The 19028-nt window shown below is 39.2% G+C and overlaps 1 protein-coding gene across 1 annotated transcript; it reads right to left on the reverse strand.

Annotated features, from left to right (window-relative positions):
• Window positions 1–272: 272 nt before the first annotated feature.
• On the reverse strand, window positions 273–2552 carry LOC135712644 (uncharacterized). Its single transcript, XM_065235598.1, has 3 exons — window positions 2538–2552; window positions 1587–2475; window positions 273–514 (listed from the first exon to the last, which is right to left on the reverse strand). The coding sequence occupies exons 1-3, from the start codon at window positions 2550–2552 to the stop codon at window positions 273–275; spliced, it is 1146 nt and encodes a 381-aa protein (XP_065091670.1).
• Between the last annotated feature and the right edge of the window lie 16476 nt (window positions 2553–19028).

Here is a 19028-nt window from a genome sequence, read left to right on the forward strand (position 1 = left end):
ATAACTGTTCACATCTTAGTTGGAAGGGGAACGTCCAGAGATTTCGCTCGAACATAATCCGCCCACCAAATTCCCTATGGGAATTTCCGATCGAAGTCTTCTTGGAACATACTCATCCTGATCCAATGGTATGGCTCTTATCTTCCTGACATCGCGACGAGTAGTACCAGATGCTGTTCGGACTGATACCACTCTAATTGCTCCATCTGCTCCTGGGAAGGTTTCGATGATTCTACCCGTAGGCCATTGCTTTGGCTTCGAATTGTCGTCCACTAGTAGAACGAAGTCGCCGACCGAAACGTTGTGGGATGAACGTTGCCACTTTGCCATCCGCTGCAGAGATCGCACGTATTCTGTCTGCCATCTAGAGCGAAATTCTTGCGAGAGACGCTGAACGAACTGCCAGCGTGACATCGAGCTAATTTGCCACTCCAGCAAGTTGACTTCGGGAACGGTGGTGAGTGCACGACCGATGAGAAGGTGAGCAGGAGTGAGAGGTTGAGCATCGATAGGGCTATTGGAGATCGGTGTAAGGGGTCTCGAGTTCATGGTGGCAGCAATTTGAGTTATCAGCGTGGACAGTTCTTCGAAGGTAAAGATGTAACCACAGACAAACAGACATAACACTCGCAAGTTGTTCATCGAACAAGCGGACAATTTAAAAGTATCGTAGTTGGTAGTACCGCTACCTGTGGCACGCATAGTCAATTCCCTTGCGTTTGACGTTTACACACTACCGCCATCTGTTCAGCGTACTACCTACCACAGTATGCTCAACAGATGGCGGTAATGTTTTAGCGACGATGTTTTACAGTGAGAAATATTCAATGTGTTATGTCTGTTTGTCTGTGATCTTCGACAAATGCTGCTTAGCAACCTTGATCGCTGACTCCCATAATGAAGTTCCATTCCACTCCCTTGTCGGAATGAAGTTCCATTCCACTCCCTTGTCGGTTAGAAAGTCGACCACTTCATCGTTGTGTACAGAAGAGTTGAGTTGCGCGTACATTTCTCGAAGGTGCTTAGCTGTTGCTCGGAAGTTCGTTGCGTTGTCCGAGAACGTTGTCCGAGCGTTGTCGCTGGCAAACCGTAGCGGCTGGAAAATCGAGTGAATGCCGCTAAGAACGCTGCAGTAGTAAGCTCAGAAACAGCTTCCATATGCACGGCCTTTGTTGTAAAGCAAACAAAGAGTGCGATGTACCCCTTGCTTTGTTTCGCACCTCTGGTCCTACGTCCTACAATGCTGACTGGACCGGCATAGTCCACACCAGTGATCGCAAATGGTGGATTTGGTTGAACTCGATCAGATGGCAGCTGACCCATTTGTTGATGCGTAGGAACTGGCTTAGCACGTGCACACGTCACACACTGACGATAAGCCTTCCTTGCTGCACTTGCACCACTAATTATCCAAAATCTCCTCCGGGATACGGCTAGCAGTGTTTGTGGCCCGCAGTGGTGATGGACGATGTGGTCATGATTTAACAGATAAGATGTGAGGATAGAATGGCGAGGTATCAATATAGGATGTCGAACGTCGTAGCTTAGACTTGATTGTTGTAGTCTTCCGCCCACCCTGAGCATACCCTCTTCGTCCAGGAATGGCTTGAGTTGGTGCAAACTGCTGTGCGAACTAACTTCTCCTTGCTGCCGCAAACGTTCCAGCTCTTCACGAAAGTGCTGTTGCTGAACGTGGCGAATGTAAACTGTTTGGGCTCGATCAAGCTCCCGTGGTAACAGACGAGGAATCGATCGAGAGTCAAGAGACCTCAACCGAAGAATACGAGCAGTGACCCGAAGCAGCCTCGTGAGATCGGGATAATATCGTGCCATCATTCCATCGAGAAAGTCATTTTCATAGAGAGTGATGAGAGAAACGGCTACTGCACCAGCTCTTTGCTCCCTATCAATGTGCTGTTGGTCAGTGTTGGTCAGTGTAGGGATGTCGGTTGATTCACATTGCTCGCCTATGGGGCTCCATGCAGGACCATTCCACCACAGACTGTTGTGCTGAATTTGTTCTGGCGATGCACCGCGCGAAATGAGATCAGCGGGGTTTTGCTCCGATGCGATGTGGCTCCAATTGACTGCCGGTAGGTGCGTGGTGATTTCTGCCACCCGGTTGGAAACAAAGGTTTTCCAGCGGGAAGCACCGCCGTTGAGCCAGACAAGCACAACACTTGAATCCACCCAAGCTCGTATCTCGAAGAAAGGTTGATTGATGGCGCTTGTTACGTTGTTGATGAGTCGTGCGAGGATCACTGCAGCACATAACTCCAAACGTGGCAGCGTCGTTCTTTTAATTCCAATTGGCGCAACCTTGGACTTTGCGCAGAGTAGATGCGAACTATTATTCCCAGCATCGTCGATCGTCCGGATGTATATGCAGGCACCAATGGCTCGCTCGGATGCATCACTGTAGCCGTGCAGGAAAATTCGCGACGTCCTGTTAGTGCCGATAACTCGTCTCGGAACCTGAAAGGAGTTGAGAAGGGCCAGACCTTGCACGAAAACTTGCCAGATATTAGTCAACTCACCAGGGGGAATAACATCCCAGTCCACCTTCAGTTCCCACAAATGTTGCGTCAGTAGCTTCGCTTTGATGATGATAGGCGCAAGCAGACCGAGTGGGTCGAAAAGGCTGGCGATGTTGGAGAGAATGATGCGCTTTGTGGGCTGAAGGATCTTGGGTGGTTGAACGCTGAACAGGAATTCGTCGCTGCACGGCTGCCAGTGGATCCCGAGGTCCTTGATGCAGCAAATTTTATATAAACTCAACTACCCTAGTAGCACCGTTGTCACAAATCGGTTGTGGCAACTTCTATACAACTTATATCAGTCATAAATAAGTTGCTGCAACTTATTATGATGGAAATGTGCTACTCGGGTAACCCTGTAAAAGCTCAGCAAACTTTGTAGAAGCTCAGTGAACTCCATGAAATTCAGAAAAAATCGTAGAACTTCAATAAGTTTTGAATAAGTTCTGAGAACAATGTAGAACTTCTTGAAACATCGTTGAAATTAAGCGAATTTTAGAGAAATTGAGCGAATTTCGCAGAAATTCGGGAATTGACTTTCTTGGTTTTTTATTTTTTTTATTTCAGGGACTTTTGAGATATTCAGAGGACAAGGAACTTCGCAGAGAATCGGATAATGAAAGTAATTTTGAATGCTATGTAAAATTGTAAAATTCGAGAAAACTATATAGAATTGGAAACTTTATACGAGTTTGTGAGACTTCGATGAAGTTATCATAAAAGTGCAAGGCACTTCTTAAAACTTACAATACCTTCTTAAGACTTAAAATAGATCAGGAAATTCCGTAAAAATTCAGGAATATTTGTTGAACTTTAGGGATCATCGCAGAAAAGCAAAGAAATTCTAAAAAGTTCAGGGAACTTTGTAGGATTCAGCAAACTTCATTATATACATATCTTATAAGTTCATGCTGAAATTTTTTTTATGGTCAGGAAACTTTGTAGAAGTTCAGCCAAAATTTTAGAAGCTCAGAGAGCTTCGTAGAATTTCTAGAAATTTAGCAGAAACTCAGGGAGTATTGTAGGAATTCAGCATACTTCTTAGAACCTCGGGGTTTGATTTGGACAACTTAGTTTTGCCCAGATGTTTAGGAAAATTTGTAATAGGGCTGAAGGTCTTTCCTGATGTTTGGAAAATGGCATGGATGTTCTTAGATCTTGGTCAAATTGAAAGAACTTGCAAAAATAAATAATGGAATTTGGAAGAAGTTGATGGAACTTCGTAAAAGTTGTTGAAACTTCGTAGAAGTTGCTGAAACTATGTAGAAGTTGCTGAAACTTCGTAGAAGTTGCTGAAACTTCGTAGAAGTTGCTGAAACTTCGTAGAAATTGCTGAAACTTCGTAGAAGTTGCTGAAACTTCGTAGAAGTTGCTGAAACTTTGTAGAAGTTGCTGAAACTTCGTAGAAGTTGCTGAAACTTCGTAGAAGTTGCTGAAACTTCATAGAAGTTGCTGAAACTTCGTAGAAGTTGCTGAAACTTCGTAGAAGTTGCTGAAACTTCGTAGAAGTTGCTGAAACTTCGTAGAAACTTTAGTTAGAATTTCTAGAAATTTAGCAGAAACTCAGGATGTATTGTAGGAATTCAGCATACTTCTTAGAACTTCGGGGTTTTATTTGGACAACTTAGTTTTGCCCAGATGTTTAGGAAAATTTGTAATAGGGCTGAAGGTCTTTCCTGATGTTTGGAAAATGTCATGGATGTTCTTAGATCTTGGTCAAATTGAAAGAACTTGCAAAAATAAATAATGGAATTTGGAAGAAGTTGATGGAACTTCGTAGAAGTTTCTGAAACTTCGTAAAAGTTGTTGAAACTTCGTAGAAGTTGCTGAAACTATGTAGAAGCTGCTGAAACTTCGTAGAAGTTGCTGAAACTTCGTAGAAGTTGCTGAAACTTCGTAGAAGTTGCTGAAACTTCGTAGAAGTTGCTGAAACTTCGTAGAAGTTGCTGAAACTTCGTAGAAGTTGCTGAAACTTCGTAGAAGTTGCTGAAACTTCGTAGAAGTTGCTGAAACTTCGTAGAAGTTGCTGAAACTTCGTAGAAGTTGCTGAAACTTCGTAGCAGTTGCTGAAACTTCGTAGAAGTTGCTGAAACTTCGTAGCAGTTGCTGAAACTTTGTAGAAGTTGCTAAAACTTCGTAGAATTTGCTAAAACTTCGTAGAAATTGCTGAAACTTCGTAGAAGTTGCTGAAACTTCGTAGAAGTTGCTGAAACTTCGTAGAAGTTGCTGAAACTTCGTAGAAGTTGCTGAAACTTCGTAGAAGTTGCTGAAACTTCGTAGAAGTTGCTGAAACTTCGTAGCAGTTGCTGAAACTTTGTAGTAGTTGATGAAACTTCGTAGTAGTTGTTGAAACTTCGTAAAAGTTGCTGAAACTTCGTAAAAGTTGCTGAAACTTCGTAGAAGTTGTTGAAGCTTCGTAGAAGTTGTTGAAACTTCGTTTAAATTCATGAAACATCGTTGAAGTTGATGAAACTTCGTTGAAGTTGATGAAACTTCGTTGAAGTTGATGAAACTTCGTTGAAGTTGATGAAACTTCGTTGAAGTTGATGAAACTTCGTTCAAGTTGATGAAACTTCGTAGAAGTTGCTGAAACTTCATAGAAGTTGTTGAAACTTCTTAGAAGTTGCTGAAACTTCGTAGAAGTTGCTGAAACTTCGTAGAAGTTACTGAAACTTCGTAGAAGTTGCCGAAATTTCTTAGAACTTGCTAAAATTTTGTAGAAGTTGCTGAAACTTTGTAGAAGTTGCTGAAACTTCGTAGAAGTTGCTGAAAATTCGTTGAAATTCATGAAACATCGTTGAACTTGATGAAACTTCGTTGAAGTTAATGAAACTTTGTTGGAGTTGATGAAACTTCGTTGAAGTTGATGAAAATTCGTTGAAGTTGATAAAACTTCGTTGGATTTGATAAAACTTCGTTGAAGTTGATGAAACTTCGTTCAAGTTGATGAAACTTCGTTCAAGTTGATGAAACTTTTTTGGCGTTTAAAACATTTTCAAGAAGCAGCCATATTTCCGCCCTCAGGAGTTTTTGGTGGCACCTTCACCAACTGCTCAGTACGTCCAACTTGCACCAGAAACTTGTGTAAAGATAAGTGGGAACGTTGCCGTTACGTGGCGCTAGCATCTCCTGATTTCCTCCATAAATTTTCCACTTTCGACCAATGTGGTGCTAGTATCGATAAATTTTCTGTTGAAAATTACCACTCGACGCTACCGGCACTTAGTGTCTAGTGTAAGTTGTGCAACGCCAGCGCCATCATGTTGTCAAAGAGGTTTTTTTAAATGGGGAAGTCGGCGTTGGTGGCGCTTAAGTTGAATAGGAATCCTTACATTAGGTTTAAAAGATATTTTGTTCGAGCCTCAACGTCTGTTGTCTGTGGTACGGTGCTGTATGTAGTTCAAACCCAATACGGTGCTGTATTTTTTTTTTCCGAGATAAATTCGAAACATTAATGTATTCCAATATCCTAATCTTTCGGTACAACTCTTTCTCTCTTTTTTACAGAAAAAAAAACCCTATCAACAGAATCCACCGATAATCAAGTAGAATACACTCCAAAAACCAACAAGTAAGGATAGATAAATGTAAGCTCAAACATACACACTCAGAAAATTCGTCGTAGCCATTCAATGTGAAAAGCCAAACACTAGTCGAAACAGTCGAAATGTAAACAAACAACAAATTTCTACCAGCGCAACAAAATAGTGAATTAAAAAATGAACCGAAAATAACCGAATCTTAAACTTGAAACATTCGTAATCACCCTTAAACAGAACACAAACAAGAAAACGGCGCACATTTGTGAGTATTAGAGGTTGGATCAGTGTTTTTTATATACCAAACAACTTGTGGATGTAGATGTTACGTAAGCAGTGGTTATAGCAACAGTAAGGAAAATGTCATTTGTAGCGAAACTGTTTAAGCCTAGGTGAAAATCATACAAGAAAATTTTGCTGACTATTAATCGATTAAGAAGGTACACACAAAACATAGAAGAAACATAAAAAAAAATTGACATTAGTTTCTAAGGATTTTTAATTGACGTAAAAACAATGATAAAACAAATAATGCCTTTCCAAAACAAACCTTAAATTGAGATGTTTTTACCAGACAAACACAAACACACGTAAAACAAAAAGTTCGAATCGATTTGAGAGTTTTAGGAATCAAAATTCGAGTTTAACGATTTGTTTATTTGACAAAATAAAACACTTTTCATATTGCTTCATTTTTGAAAACTTTAGAAATGTCAAACATTTTATCAAACGTTTGTTTAGCACAGCCTCAGAATATTTAAACACCCAAACAGCTCGCCGAAGAAGCAGAAGAAAACAAACGCAAATTCGCACCCTAGTGAGTAAAACTCTGATTATTTACGGCGGTGAAAGTTTGAACAAGAACAAAAACCCAAAACAAAACAAAAGAAATTGAGGTAAAGCTTGATTCTACATTAACACTAAAGAAAACGTCGAAGAAAAGAATAAAAAAAACACGGAGAAGGACACTTTTTGAGTGACTGAGACAGAAGCAGCTGCTGTTGAGATCTGATTTAACGGAGAAACACAAACAAGATGGAAAGCACCGGAGAGTGGACACACCTTAAATTTAATCTTAGAAAGTAGTGTTACACAATAAACGAAGCAAAACATAGAGACTGTACCTACCGAGAGAATATTATTATTACTAGCGATGAGAAACCTTCTAATTTAGGTAACGTTTTCCAATCAACTGATTTCAGATCTTTTAACTAAGTTGAATTTGTAGTTCTGTAAGAATTTTTGGAAGAAAAAAAACAACGTAAAACAACCGATCTGACGTAAGAGGAAGATGACATTAACCGAATCAAGACGAGATATATGTAAGGTTTTACAAACAGCAAATCATCCTCTGTCATCACCGATTTGACGGATCGGAAAGCGAAAGTCGTCAAATCAAACGATAAAGGTAAACATTATAACCAATATAGAGAAAAAAAAATCTTCTTAAAACTACGGGTAGGGCCTAGCAATCGACCATATTTATAGTAAAAGCATAACTTCCAACATCCCATACACATGCGGGGACGACGCACGAGAGTGAGAAGCCCCGAAGCAATCACGCTTTCTCACTCTGGTGCCGACCTACCAATCGACCGGTAGTCTTTTAGAGGTAAACAAAAAACCAAAAACAAACAACCTAAAAGGAACGATCAATGTGTAGGCAATTTGGATCCTTTCGATGGCCCCTTGATTTAATCACACTCACACAAATATAAATGTAAGTCTGCTACAGAAGCTGCTTCAGTCGAATGTAAACAAAACAGCTCATTTTTATCCCAAAACTGTATGTAAACGAGATATATTCACAGCGATAAAATGAAAACAATAGCCACAGTGTGATGAAAGTAAAATGTTAGCCAACCATCAATCAGCAGAAGATGAAAAAATATATACAATAGCGGTAACTGTTTTAGAAAGATTTCAATAGCTGTTCTTAACAATGATTCAACAATATGTAAACAAATTGAGAAACGGACGAGGAGGAGGAGGAGGAGGAGGAGGACGAAAAGACGGAATAGTTTGTGCTTTTTTTCAAAACGCAGTCAAAATCGCGGGCCGATTTTGCTGAACGCAACTTGTCACTCTTGTCAAACTAAAACGATCGTCATAACGTCTTGTCATAACGCGCTTGTTTGTAAACAATCGGTACTTTTTCTCTCCCAACCATTTGAAACCCCCTTTTCCGAACGCTGTGGAACGGAACTGCTGAGCGGGGATTTTGACAGCTTCCATCTGTTTACCACGCAATAACCCCACACACACACACTGGTTGAGAAACGTCAATTACAGTTTACCCCGCACCCTGAAAAAGAACCCCTCTCCAATTCTCAATTTCCACAATAGAAACAAACAACAGCAAAATAGTTGAAGTAAACAAAACCTAAATGTGTTCATTTCATAACATAAAAAATAAAAATATGTATGCATCATTACAACGGACCCGATCCGCAACCGCATCCATGCACTCCCTCGTTTTCTGTTAGATCACCCAGCCCCGCCATTATGGGGAAAAAAATCAAACGTTCAAAGTTCAGTCATTTGACATTGCAAAGAAAAACAACAACAAGAACTTGTAGCAGAGTCATCGTATATTGCAATTGAAAAACGAAATCGCAATTTAAAGTGGGCAAAATTTCACATATTCAAAACACCCATGAAGCCCACGGGAAGAGAAATGTTAAAAAATAACCAAAATGTCGAAGTGAATTCAATAAACCAAAAAAAAAACATTGAAACGACTCAAAACAATCAAGAAGAACGCGAAAATGTTTGAGAACAAGAAACTAAAATTGTTTGCGTGTTATTTTAGTTTTCATATGATAATGAAAGAACGTTTCCTTGAGACTCCTTCCACTTTTGCTGCCCCCTCGGTAGAGCTGACGTTTTGCGCTTTTTTTATCAAAGCAATTACACCAAAAATCAGTTGTGTCCCATTTTTAATTTTAGTTTACGGTTTGCTAATCCATTATTCGATTATTCGAATAAAAATCGGACATCACTAGATGAATGTGAAACGACATTTTGACATTCAATTTTTTTTTTTCATTGCCAATCAGGCTAAGGCCTCGATGTCCTTTGCTGTCCGAAAAAGTCGTCTCCACTCTACTCGATCCATGGCCACACGTCGGCAGCCTCGTAGTCTGTGAAGGGTCCACAAGTCGCCTGCTACTTGGTCAATCTACCATGCCCGCTACGTGCCAGTTCTTCTTGTTTCTGTTCGGTCGCTTTGAGAACCATTTTCACTGGGTCGTCGTCCGGCATTCTTACGATGTGCCCAGCCCACCCTAGTCGTCCAATTTTTGCAGTGTGGACGATGGATGGTTATCCCAGCAGCTGGTGCAAACCGTGGTTCAATCACCTCCTCCACATTCCGTCATCCATCTGCACTCCACCGTAGATGGTCCGCAACACCTTCCGTTCGAAAACACCAAAGGAGCGTTGGTCATCCAGGTATCGTAGCCCCTAGAGAACCACCGGTCCAATCAGCGTCTTTTAGTTTGTCAACTTCGTGCGGTGGTGAATTTTATTCGACCGGAGCGTCCTCCGGAGTCCAAAGTAGGCACGGTTCCTCTTCAAGCTGTATTAGATCCATTTAAGTACGGTATTCAGCAAAGGCATTCTCAAACAGAGATTATCACGTTTGGTTGTATTAGTGCACTTTGTGAGAATGTGGTTGTGGAAATCCGAGGAAAATACATAACAAACCGCTCTCAAACTGTTTTTGACAGATCGGAATCCATACATTTGTAGATTAGTACCCGAGGAAATAATACACAACTTTACACGGTGATAGGCCTATTAGTGTGCGTGCGCTAAACGTCACTTATCGCTATAGAGATTGCTGACGTTTATCGTACGCACACTACGTCACGTATACGTATAAGCAAAATGTTTTAATTTTTCATTGACACAATCATAGTTTAGCTATCTCTATAGTTGCGCACAGAAGCAGCAGCCATCGAGCCATGCCTCAATCAAAACAATAGCGTCATAATTCAACAATTCTACACGCTAATTTCAGTTTACTCACCGAGTGAGTCGATCGTACTCACTTTCGTCCGATGTATCGAGTTGTCAAAAACTGAGTAAACGAGAAATATCAAACTGAGTAAAAGCCACTCAGTCAGCAAAATCCTGGAATTAGAAAAAATGTCAACCATGTTGAAGGAAACGTCCTAGAAAACGGGTGAATGTTTCACTCAAAACGGGTGGAAATTCCTTCAGGTAAGTAGAAATTGCTTAGGGCAATGGTGTTGAACCATTTTCTGCTCCGGTATAATGAATCTGGCGCAGACAATTTTCATTTCCAAAACAAAACAAAATCAAAACAAAAACCCCCCCGCAACTGAAAATATCGCTGAGTGGATTTGAATCAGTCTACGTGAGAACGTCGTTTACTCAAAAGTGAGTCAACATAAGGCTACTCAATTCTGAGTAGCCCTACTTGCCGCTGAGATGAGTACATTCGACTCAATTTTGAGTCGACCAGAATAAGCGTGTACATTTATTTTTATGAGGCACTTGCTGGCTGAAGCATGTTGGAAAACCCTCGGGAAGAGCTACCTCTCTAGCAGAGATTCTCTACATCCAACCGAAGATTCGGTACGACTGTGAAAAGCGCAGGCAGCGATGGACAGGACCATGGCGGAGAGATCGATGCGTCCCGGGACTCCTGAATTTGAAGAGCAATAAAGCTGGGCTTAGACAGGGCAAGTCAATTGATCAAGTCAGTTGAATTCAACTGACTTGAACGCAAATTGAATGTGTAAACCATGCCATTCAACCATAGAGGTAACTCTAAGACCACTGGGTCCCGAAGAAAATCATTATTATTTTTGGCTCACTCAGTACCAGAACAACGGTCCCAAGCAGTCCCAAGCTATTTCACTCACCCCTGCATGTTCTGCATGAATCCACACACCCCTGATGTTATCTGTCAAACTTTCATAGCGAATCAAAACAAACATAGTGTAGTAATAGAATTTCAACTAGAATAGGGTTCGTTAATCGTTTGCTTGGGACCAATAGGCTACTAAAGTGATGAGCCAATTTAAAATCGTTAGTTTCGCATTGATTGTTGATTCAACTGACTTGATCAACTCACTTGAATTGAAAAAAGTTGAACCAGGCTTAACTTTTCAAGCCAATTGAATTCAACTGAGTTGATCATTTGACTTCCCGTAAAAAAAAAGAACGATACAGGTACAATGAAATTTATTGTACTTAAATAAATTATATTGTTAACAACGATAAAATAACCATAGAATTTATAGTTTCCTCAATAGAATCTATGGTAAATGTGGAAATCTACAATAGAACAAGGGGGTTGTTGTGTATCTTAACCGTACAGAAAATCACTTTTTCCCGAATAAAGTTGAGTCATTTACCATTAATTTTATTGTTTTTCTATTGTTGAAAATTCATGCTCTATGGAACGTATTGTAGATCGATTGTAATAACAATATTTTTTAATTTACTTGTATGATATACATACAATACCCTAGTAGCATGCTTGTCACAAATCAAATGTAGAAACTTATATACGACTTATTTCAGTCATAAACAAGTTGCTGTAACTTATTGTGATGAAAGTGTGCTACTCGGGTAGAATCGAATGTAGGGAATAGATTTTGTTGTGATTTTATATTATTTTATGGTAATTGTATGGTAATTTTTCCGGGTTGCTTAGTTTAAACCCAGCTTAATTGACTGATGAGCTGCCTCCCATCACACAGAGCATAATCAGCATAAATAGTATACTTGCTAGGAGAGCTAGTCGGGAGAGCTACTGACAACTCTCAGTCAGAGGAGCGAGACGTTGACAGCATAATACCGGCCAGCACTTGTATTTTATCGTCTTACTGTACTGTCATCTGCGACCCAAACTGGTCCCTTTTAAATTAATCATGTTTTGTTGTTTTTGATATCATCCACATCCAGAGGGCCAGTCACTTTCGAATGTATGGGAATGGTAGGAAACCATTTGGAAATGCATGAAAATATTCAGTTTTTATTCATTATCGTCTTTATCGGCAGTTTTAGATGCAGAAAAATTGCACGAGTACATTACTATGGTCATAAGGTAAACACTCGTTTATTTGTTTTCTTCTGTGAAAGCATGTTTAGTCACAAATCGTGGATTCTCTGATATTCTCCATACTGCAAAAAAGATTTTCCTACCACTGAAGGCGACATCTCTCGGATCTTCAGTATGGCTACTACTCAAATCATATATATAATTGGCTCATTTTAAATTGATGAATTTAAACAAAGGTAAAATTGGCCATGCGACACCTAGTTTTCAGATTGGCAATTACAAAACTGATGATGTACTAACAACGATTACGATTTGACATGTAGCAAAACGTCATTATCATTTTTCACATCATTTCTGGATCAACAATAGAAAAGGGCCCATCAACATTTGTAAACAAACCGTTCCAAAGCCCTTTACTCACAAATCGAAGGCCACCCACGTAAACCAACACCATCATCGAATAGGGGAAACTTCTACCTACAAGATGATGGTGTTGGTTTGTGTGGGCGGCCTTCGATTTGTGAGGAATGGGCTTTGGAACGGTTTGTTTACAAATGCTGATGGGCCCTTTTCTATTGTTGATCCAGATTTCCATCTGCTGCTCGACCGTCACATAAATTCATCAATTGGCGAATCAAAGCAAAGCCAAAACTGGTCATGTGACACCTAGTTTTAAGATCCGCAATTACAAAAATGGCGATGTACTAAAAAAATGTCATGCAATTTGACAGATATCAAAACGTCATTACCATTTTCAGCCACTCTCCATCTGTGGGTAAATGGTACATGGTAATGTTCAGGCATGGAAAATCATTTACATTCATTTCATGCATTCATTTACATTCATTTGCCTCTAACTTTTTTTATCAACAACATTCCGCAAAATGAGGTATAGAGCTCTTGTAGGTTTTGTTATTAGCTACAACTTTTTTTCATAACTCAAATCTGTATCTCTTATGCATCACGAACTAGAGCGGACAGAACTTGTTACTGTTTTTCAGTGAATGCAAAATACATTCACTGAAAAACAGTAGAGGCTTCTGTTCGCTCTGGTTCGTCATGCATAAGAGATACGGATTTGAGTTCTTAACAAAATTTGTACTCCATAACAAAGCCTACAAAAACTTCATGCACTATTTAGCGGAATTCTGAGGCTGAAAAAAGTTAGGGACAAATGAATGTAAATGAATGCACGAAATGAATGCAAATGATTTTCCATGCCTGATCATGTTCATGTAAAGTGATTTGCTGTTGAATTTGCACAACTTGCCAAACATTGCAATTTGATGTGCAAAATCCCTTGGAAGAGGTCATATCGAAGCACGATGAAATCAACAGCAAATCACTTCATTTTAGATTGTATTGCACATTGTTGTTGATGTGCTGTGCTTTGAACTCGAACTGTCAACCATACCATATTAACAATCTATCACTTTAAGTTTAAATAATTTATCCTTGGATTAAATTTTTGCTGAAAATGGGTTTAAATGAATATATAGTCTTGTTCATAATGCAAGCCTTGTTATATTTTATTCAGAATATGACCATTTCATATTACTACCCAGATCACATGTTTCCAAGTGACATTGAACAACATCGCAAAACTTTTAGTAGAAGCAAGGCGAGACAATGAGCATAAATTTGATAGATTTGACACTGTTTTGTAATCGAAATTATCTGAATAATACCTTATTATTGACTACAGCAACAATTTCGTATTATTCACGCTCTAGAACGCAAATTATTTCGGATGGAGATGGAGAATTATCGCTTCACTCGCTTGACTTCATTTGTTGTTGACTTGCCATCTTCGCGAGTAATGTTTGTCATGTGCGTTTTGACATTTGCTTTCAAAAGCAAAACTAATCAAAATCAATGGATGAAAACAGTGGTGCTGATTCAAATGATAATCATTTTGATTTAAATGGGTTATACAATACATATTTATCAACGCAAATCACTTGAAAATCAATGATAAATCACTTCGATCCGTAGTGCCGCATAACAGACTAGGTCAAGTGCAAGAGTATTTGGATTGGATGTGATAACTTTTTACCGTGTAGAGCGTTTATATTTGACATCCCGACCAACCATTTCGTTAATTTTCTTTAATTTTCTATACATCGTTGAAGATCGATTAAGAAAAATCAGAAAAATCGATAGCGATCGTCACCATTTCATAAATAATTGTAAATATGCTAAAAGTCTAATCGTGAATCATTTATAAAGATCTTTCTCAAAATATTGCTACCAATCGTTACCAATGTTAAAATATCGATTGTGTTGCCAGATCAAAATATCGATTTCTGTTGTAAAATCAAAATATCGATACACAACTGCTGATTTTATTTGTGATTTTTTATCTGCATAATTTCTAGTTTCGATCCCATTGCCATCTGAGGTGTACTGATTTCGTTGTTGGTTGCTAATCCACGGGTCCACGGCTGCTGTTGATGAGCTTATCAACGACAGGCAAACACTCTAGTATGTGGTGTATTGAAATTTCTGTCAATCTTTTCATACATGAATTTAATATTTATTTGTCATAACCATCAACCAGTCAGCCATGTATGTGTAATAGAGGTCAAAAAGGTATCAATTTTCATCATTGGGTTCCAAATGCCGAGAATCCCACCACGCATGCTATCACGGGTTATTAAATATATAGACGTAAACTTGAAAAACTACAATGGCAAACATTTGCTGCGTCGCGGCCATCGGTCTTCTCGTTGATTTACCGGCAGATTGCTTCTTCCGATGAAATGCCGAATATGTCGATAAATAATATAAACATTGCCATCTGTCACCTGGTGTGTCTCGAACTCTCTTTAACCAGCGATGCAAATCGATAACAAGGAGACTATAATCATAGAGGTAACTCTAAGACTAGAAGGTCCCGAAATAACGTTCTCAACTTTTTGGCTCAGCTCTTTACTCTCTTCGGTCCCAAGCTAATCGATTCACCCCTCGAAACATGGGAAAATCCACTATCCCCTCAATTTATCTGTCAAACTTTCATAGCGGATCAAAACAAACATTGTGTAGTAGTAGAATTTCGACTAGAATGGGGTGCGTTAATCGTTTGCTTGGGACCAATAGGCTAGTCAAGTAGTGAGCCAATTTAAAATCGTTAGTTTCGTATTGATTGTTGCTATAAATGTGCATCGATGGTGATCTTTGTTGTTCTTTGTCAAAGTTCAAAGTTACGATGATATCAGTATTTAAATATTGATTGATGAATATTTGTAAAGAATGCTAAAGTCCATGTGACATATCGAGATTAAAAGAAATTTAGTATGGCACCTTTATAGATTCCTATCAAATGACCGATGAAGAAATAATTTTAAATGTAAGTATCGATCAATAAAGATTTTTAAATGTGTACATCGAAATCATTGAAAATTTAAAGTAAGGAATTGCCGACATAAATCTTTATTTCTATATAAAGAACTTTGAAGAAGTTTCACGAACGGTTGGTCGGGATTGACGTTAGACTAGGTGTGAGCATCGATTTGCGTGATTGCGGAAACCTCGGAAGCAGCATGAGAAGCAACGAAAAGAAGAAGGGAAGCACGACCAGGACGGAGATCGGACTGATAGCGGTTTGGATACCAGTTCGTACCCAGGTGAGGTAGCCGGAGGAGCCACAATGGAAGCAATTGCGGTTCTTGATGAAGAAGTGATGGCAATCAAAACTATTTAATCAACAGAAGAACAAACAAAATTGCGAGCTCGGGAAAAAGTAAGCAGCATTCAGTCACCTCCTAGGAAGAAATGAACTCATTCATGACCCTCTTTCTTTACTTTCATTTGAAAAATGCTGTCCTAATCGGCTCCGTAAAGCTAACGCGATTGTGCCCTACAAATAAATAAAAGTGGTCGAGAATTCATATCGCTTGGCCAAATTAGATTCGGTGTATAATGAGACACGCCAAGAGTGAAGCCAAGTATACACTCTAACAAATCTTCACGTTCGATTTACGTGAAATATCACGTAACTAATCTGTATTAAGAAAATCTCAAATGTTACGTGACGTTAGTAATTTTGACCTGCATTGCACGTCATGTCCACTAAAAATGTGGGTGAAATCGACCGCATATTCACGTAAACAGATTTAGTGCATTTGTATTTGTGTGTTTGGGACGTGATTTACGTGATTTTTAGGTACGCAGGTACAAAATCAATGGCGTCACCGAGCGTGGTGGAAGAACACCTCAAAGATTCAAAATGTTCCAGCAGTTTACTGCAAATATTGGACGGTAATTTGATGATTTTACATTAATTGATTTATGATTATATATCGCCTTTTGCTAGTTGTATAATTTCAGACGGTGGCATCAGCATTTTGAGTCTGCAAACCTTGCTGCAAACAGTTGTTAGAATTTTGTTCGAAATAAAAAAAAATCATACACGTTTCTACCTCATAAGGGATGGTCCATTAATTATGTCACGCAAATTTGGCCCATTTTCAAAACAAACCCCCCCCCCCTCCCCCCTTTGTCACATTTTTTGTATGGACCTTATTTTTTTTTTTTTTGTATGGCTCGTCACAGTTTTCAAAACCCTCCTCCCCCCTAAATGTGTGACATAATTAATGGACGACCCCTAATAATCAATTAGTCAATAATTTACAGTTTTATGAGTAGATATAAGCATTAATGTTAACACGTGGATTTTATATCTGCCCGATAAAATTGCATAATATTGACTGCTTCTATATTTACGTTCCATTCAAAATTCACGTACAAATTACGTGAAAAGCGTAAAAGTTACCAGTTGTCCAGTAGTTTTCACCCCGAGTTCACGTAAGCAGTATGTGGAAATCAGGTCTTATTTACCTGACTAATCACGTAGATAATCGAAACTGGATTTTTATCGGCTACCTGTAATTCCGGCAAAAGTTACGTGAAAAATAGGGTGGACGAAAACCACCTATGTTTTCACGTAAATCGGACGTGAAGATTTTTCAGAGTGTATAATAGGTATACTTTCAAACCATTACGATGCTATGAAAGCTCCACGAAAGGTAGGTATTACCAACAATCAATACGAAACTAACGATTTTAAATTGGTTCACTACTTGACTAGCCTATTGGTCCCAAGCAAATCGACTAACGTACCCCATTCTAGTACACATTCCAGTACTACACTATGTTTGTTTTGATTCGCTATGAAAGTTTGACAGATAAAATGAAGGGTTAGTGGATTTTCTTATGTTTCGAGGGGTGAATCGATTAGCTTGGGACCGAAGATAGTACCAGAGCTGAGCCAAAAAGTTGAGCTCGTTTCTTCGGGACCTTCTGGTCTTAGAGTTACCTCTATGGTATTACTCTGAAAAATATAAAATATATTCGAAGAAATGATCATAAACATGCAGTAAGCCTTTAATTGTTATGGGATACGTTTACTACGATTAGTAATGAGAATTTGCAATATTTGTTGTTAAGATAATTTGACATAATCACTGGTATAATTACATACTACAGCCGCTAATATGTTTTCTCGCTACAAGTCATTTGAAGTTGATGCAGAAGTCCTTTGTTGCCAAGTGAAAGGGAAGGGAATCTTGCGAAAACCGTGATGCAAGATCCACTGTTTTCTCCTGACGTAACTCTCATACACAGACTCTAGGTCAAATGAGAAAATAGTGTCAGTTTGACACACTCGTCGCACGGCCCAAAACCTGAATTTATCCACTTATGGTAAGATCTGACCCTCCTTAATAAATTAAGTGTTGAGCCACTTCGCAGATGGTACCTGGAACATTTACAGGTGTTGGTCAATGTGGTCCTGGGTTCTTAATGTGACCAGTAATAAGCTTGTTATAGAATTCTCATTATGGGTTAGAGTGTCGCATGGTCTTTGATCTAGCCGCTTCCTCTGGGGTTCTTGGAACATGGCCGGATGCGATGTTGTCATTGATCTTGTTTTTGAGCTCTGATGTAATTTGATGTGTCGCATAATGCATTTTGATCCTAGTCAGAAACTTGCCACTTCCTCGAAGGCATGCTTGGCATAAACAGTTATACACATCAACTGCTTATTTGTTAATAACTTTTCACTCAGTTTTTTTTTTCTTTAAAGTAATTGAAAGATTAGAATCATAGGTTACTATAGATATACAACAATAGATAAATCTTAACATTTGACTCAACATCAATGAATGAGCATTTCTCACTTCATTTTTACAACACAAAAACAAATACAGTTTATTACTAGAATTGAAATTTACTTTTTTTACGTATCTATAACAAGCTTAAACCATAGAGGTAACTCTAAGACCACTGGGTCCCGAAGAAAATCATTATTATTTTTGGCTCACTCAGTACCAGAACAACGGTCCCAAGCAGTCCCAAGCTATTTCACTCACCCCTGCATGTTCTGCATGAATCCACACACCCCTGATGTTATCTGTCAAACTTTCATAGCGAATCAAAACAAACATAGTGTAGTAATAGAATTTCAACTAGAATAGGGTATGTTAATCGTTTGCTTGGGACCAATAGGCTACTAAAGTGGTGAGCCACTGCGTGAGCGTTAGTTTCGTATTGATTGTTGCTTAAACTCTATTCTATCTACTACTTCAAAAAGAACTATGTTTCGTCAACTGTGTGCAAAGTTATTAGCAAATGAGCAGTTCGTGACCAAAACTGTGTATGCAAAGCATGCTCGTAGGTACACGGAACGTGGCAAATGTGGTCCTAGGCACCAGGCATGTCTAAACGCAACACTACACTGCGTACTGCCTCTTTTACACACCACCAAGAGCATTGAGTTGTACCGTTGTACGCTCCGTACCAGTGCTCGATAGAAAACACCAAACGCAGCGAACAAGGCACCGGTACCGGTGCCCGTGAATAATTGTTTGCACCGGTGTATCTTCGGTAAGCACCAAAGCCGAGTGTTTCTGA

Source organism: Ochlerotatus camptorhynchus, unplaced genomic scaffold, assembly GCF_037179485.1.
Source record: "Ochlerotatus camptorhynchus isolate MF236.1 unplaced genomic scaffold, CSIRO-AGI_Acam_v1.1 ptg000498l, whole genome shotgun sequence".
Lineage (NCBI taxonomy): Eukaryota > Metazoa > Arthropoda > Insecta > Diptera > Culicidae > Ochlerotatus > Ochlerotatus camptorhynchus.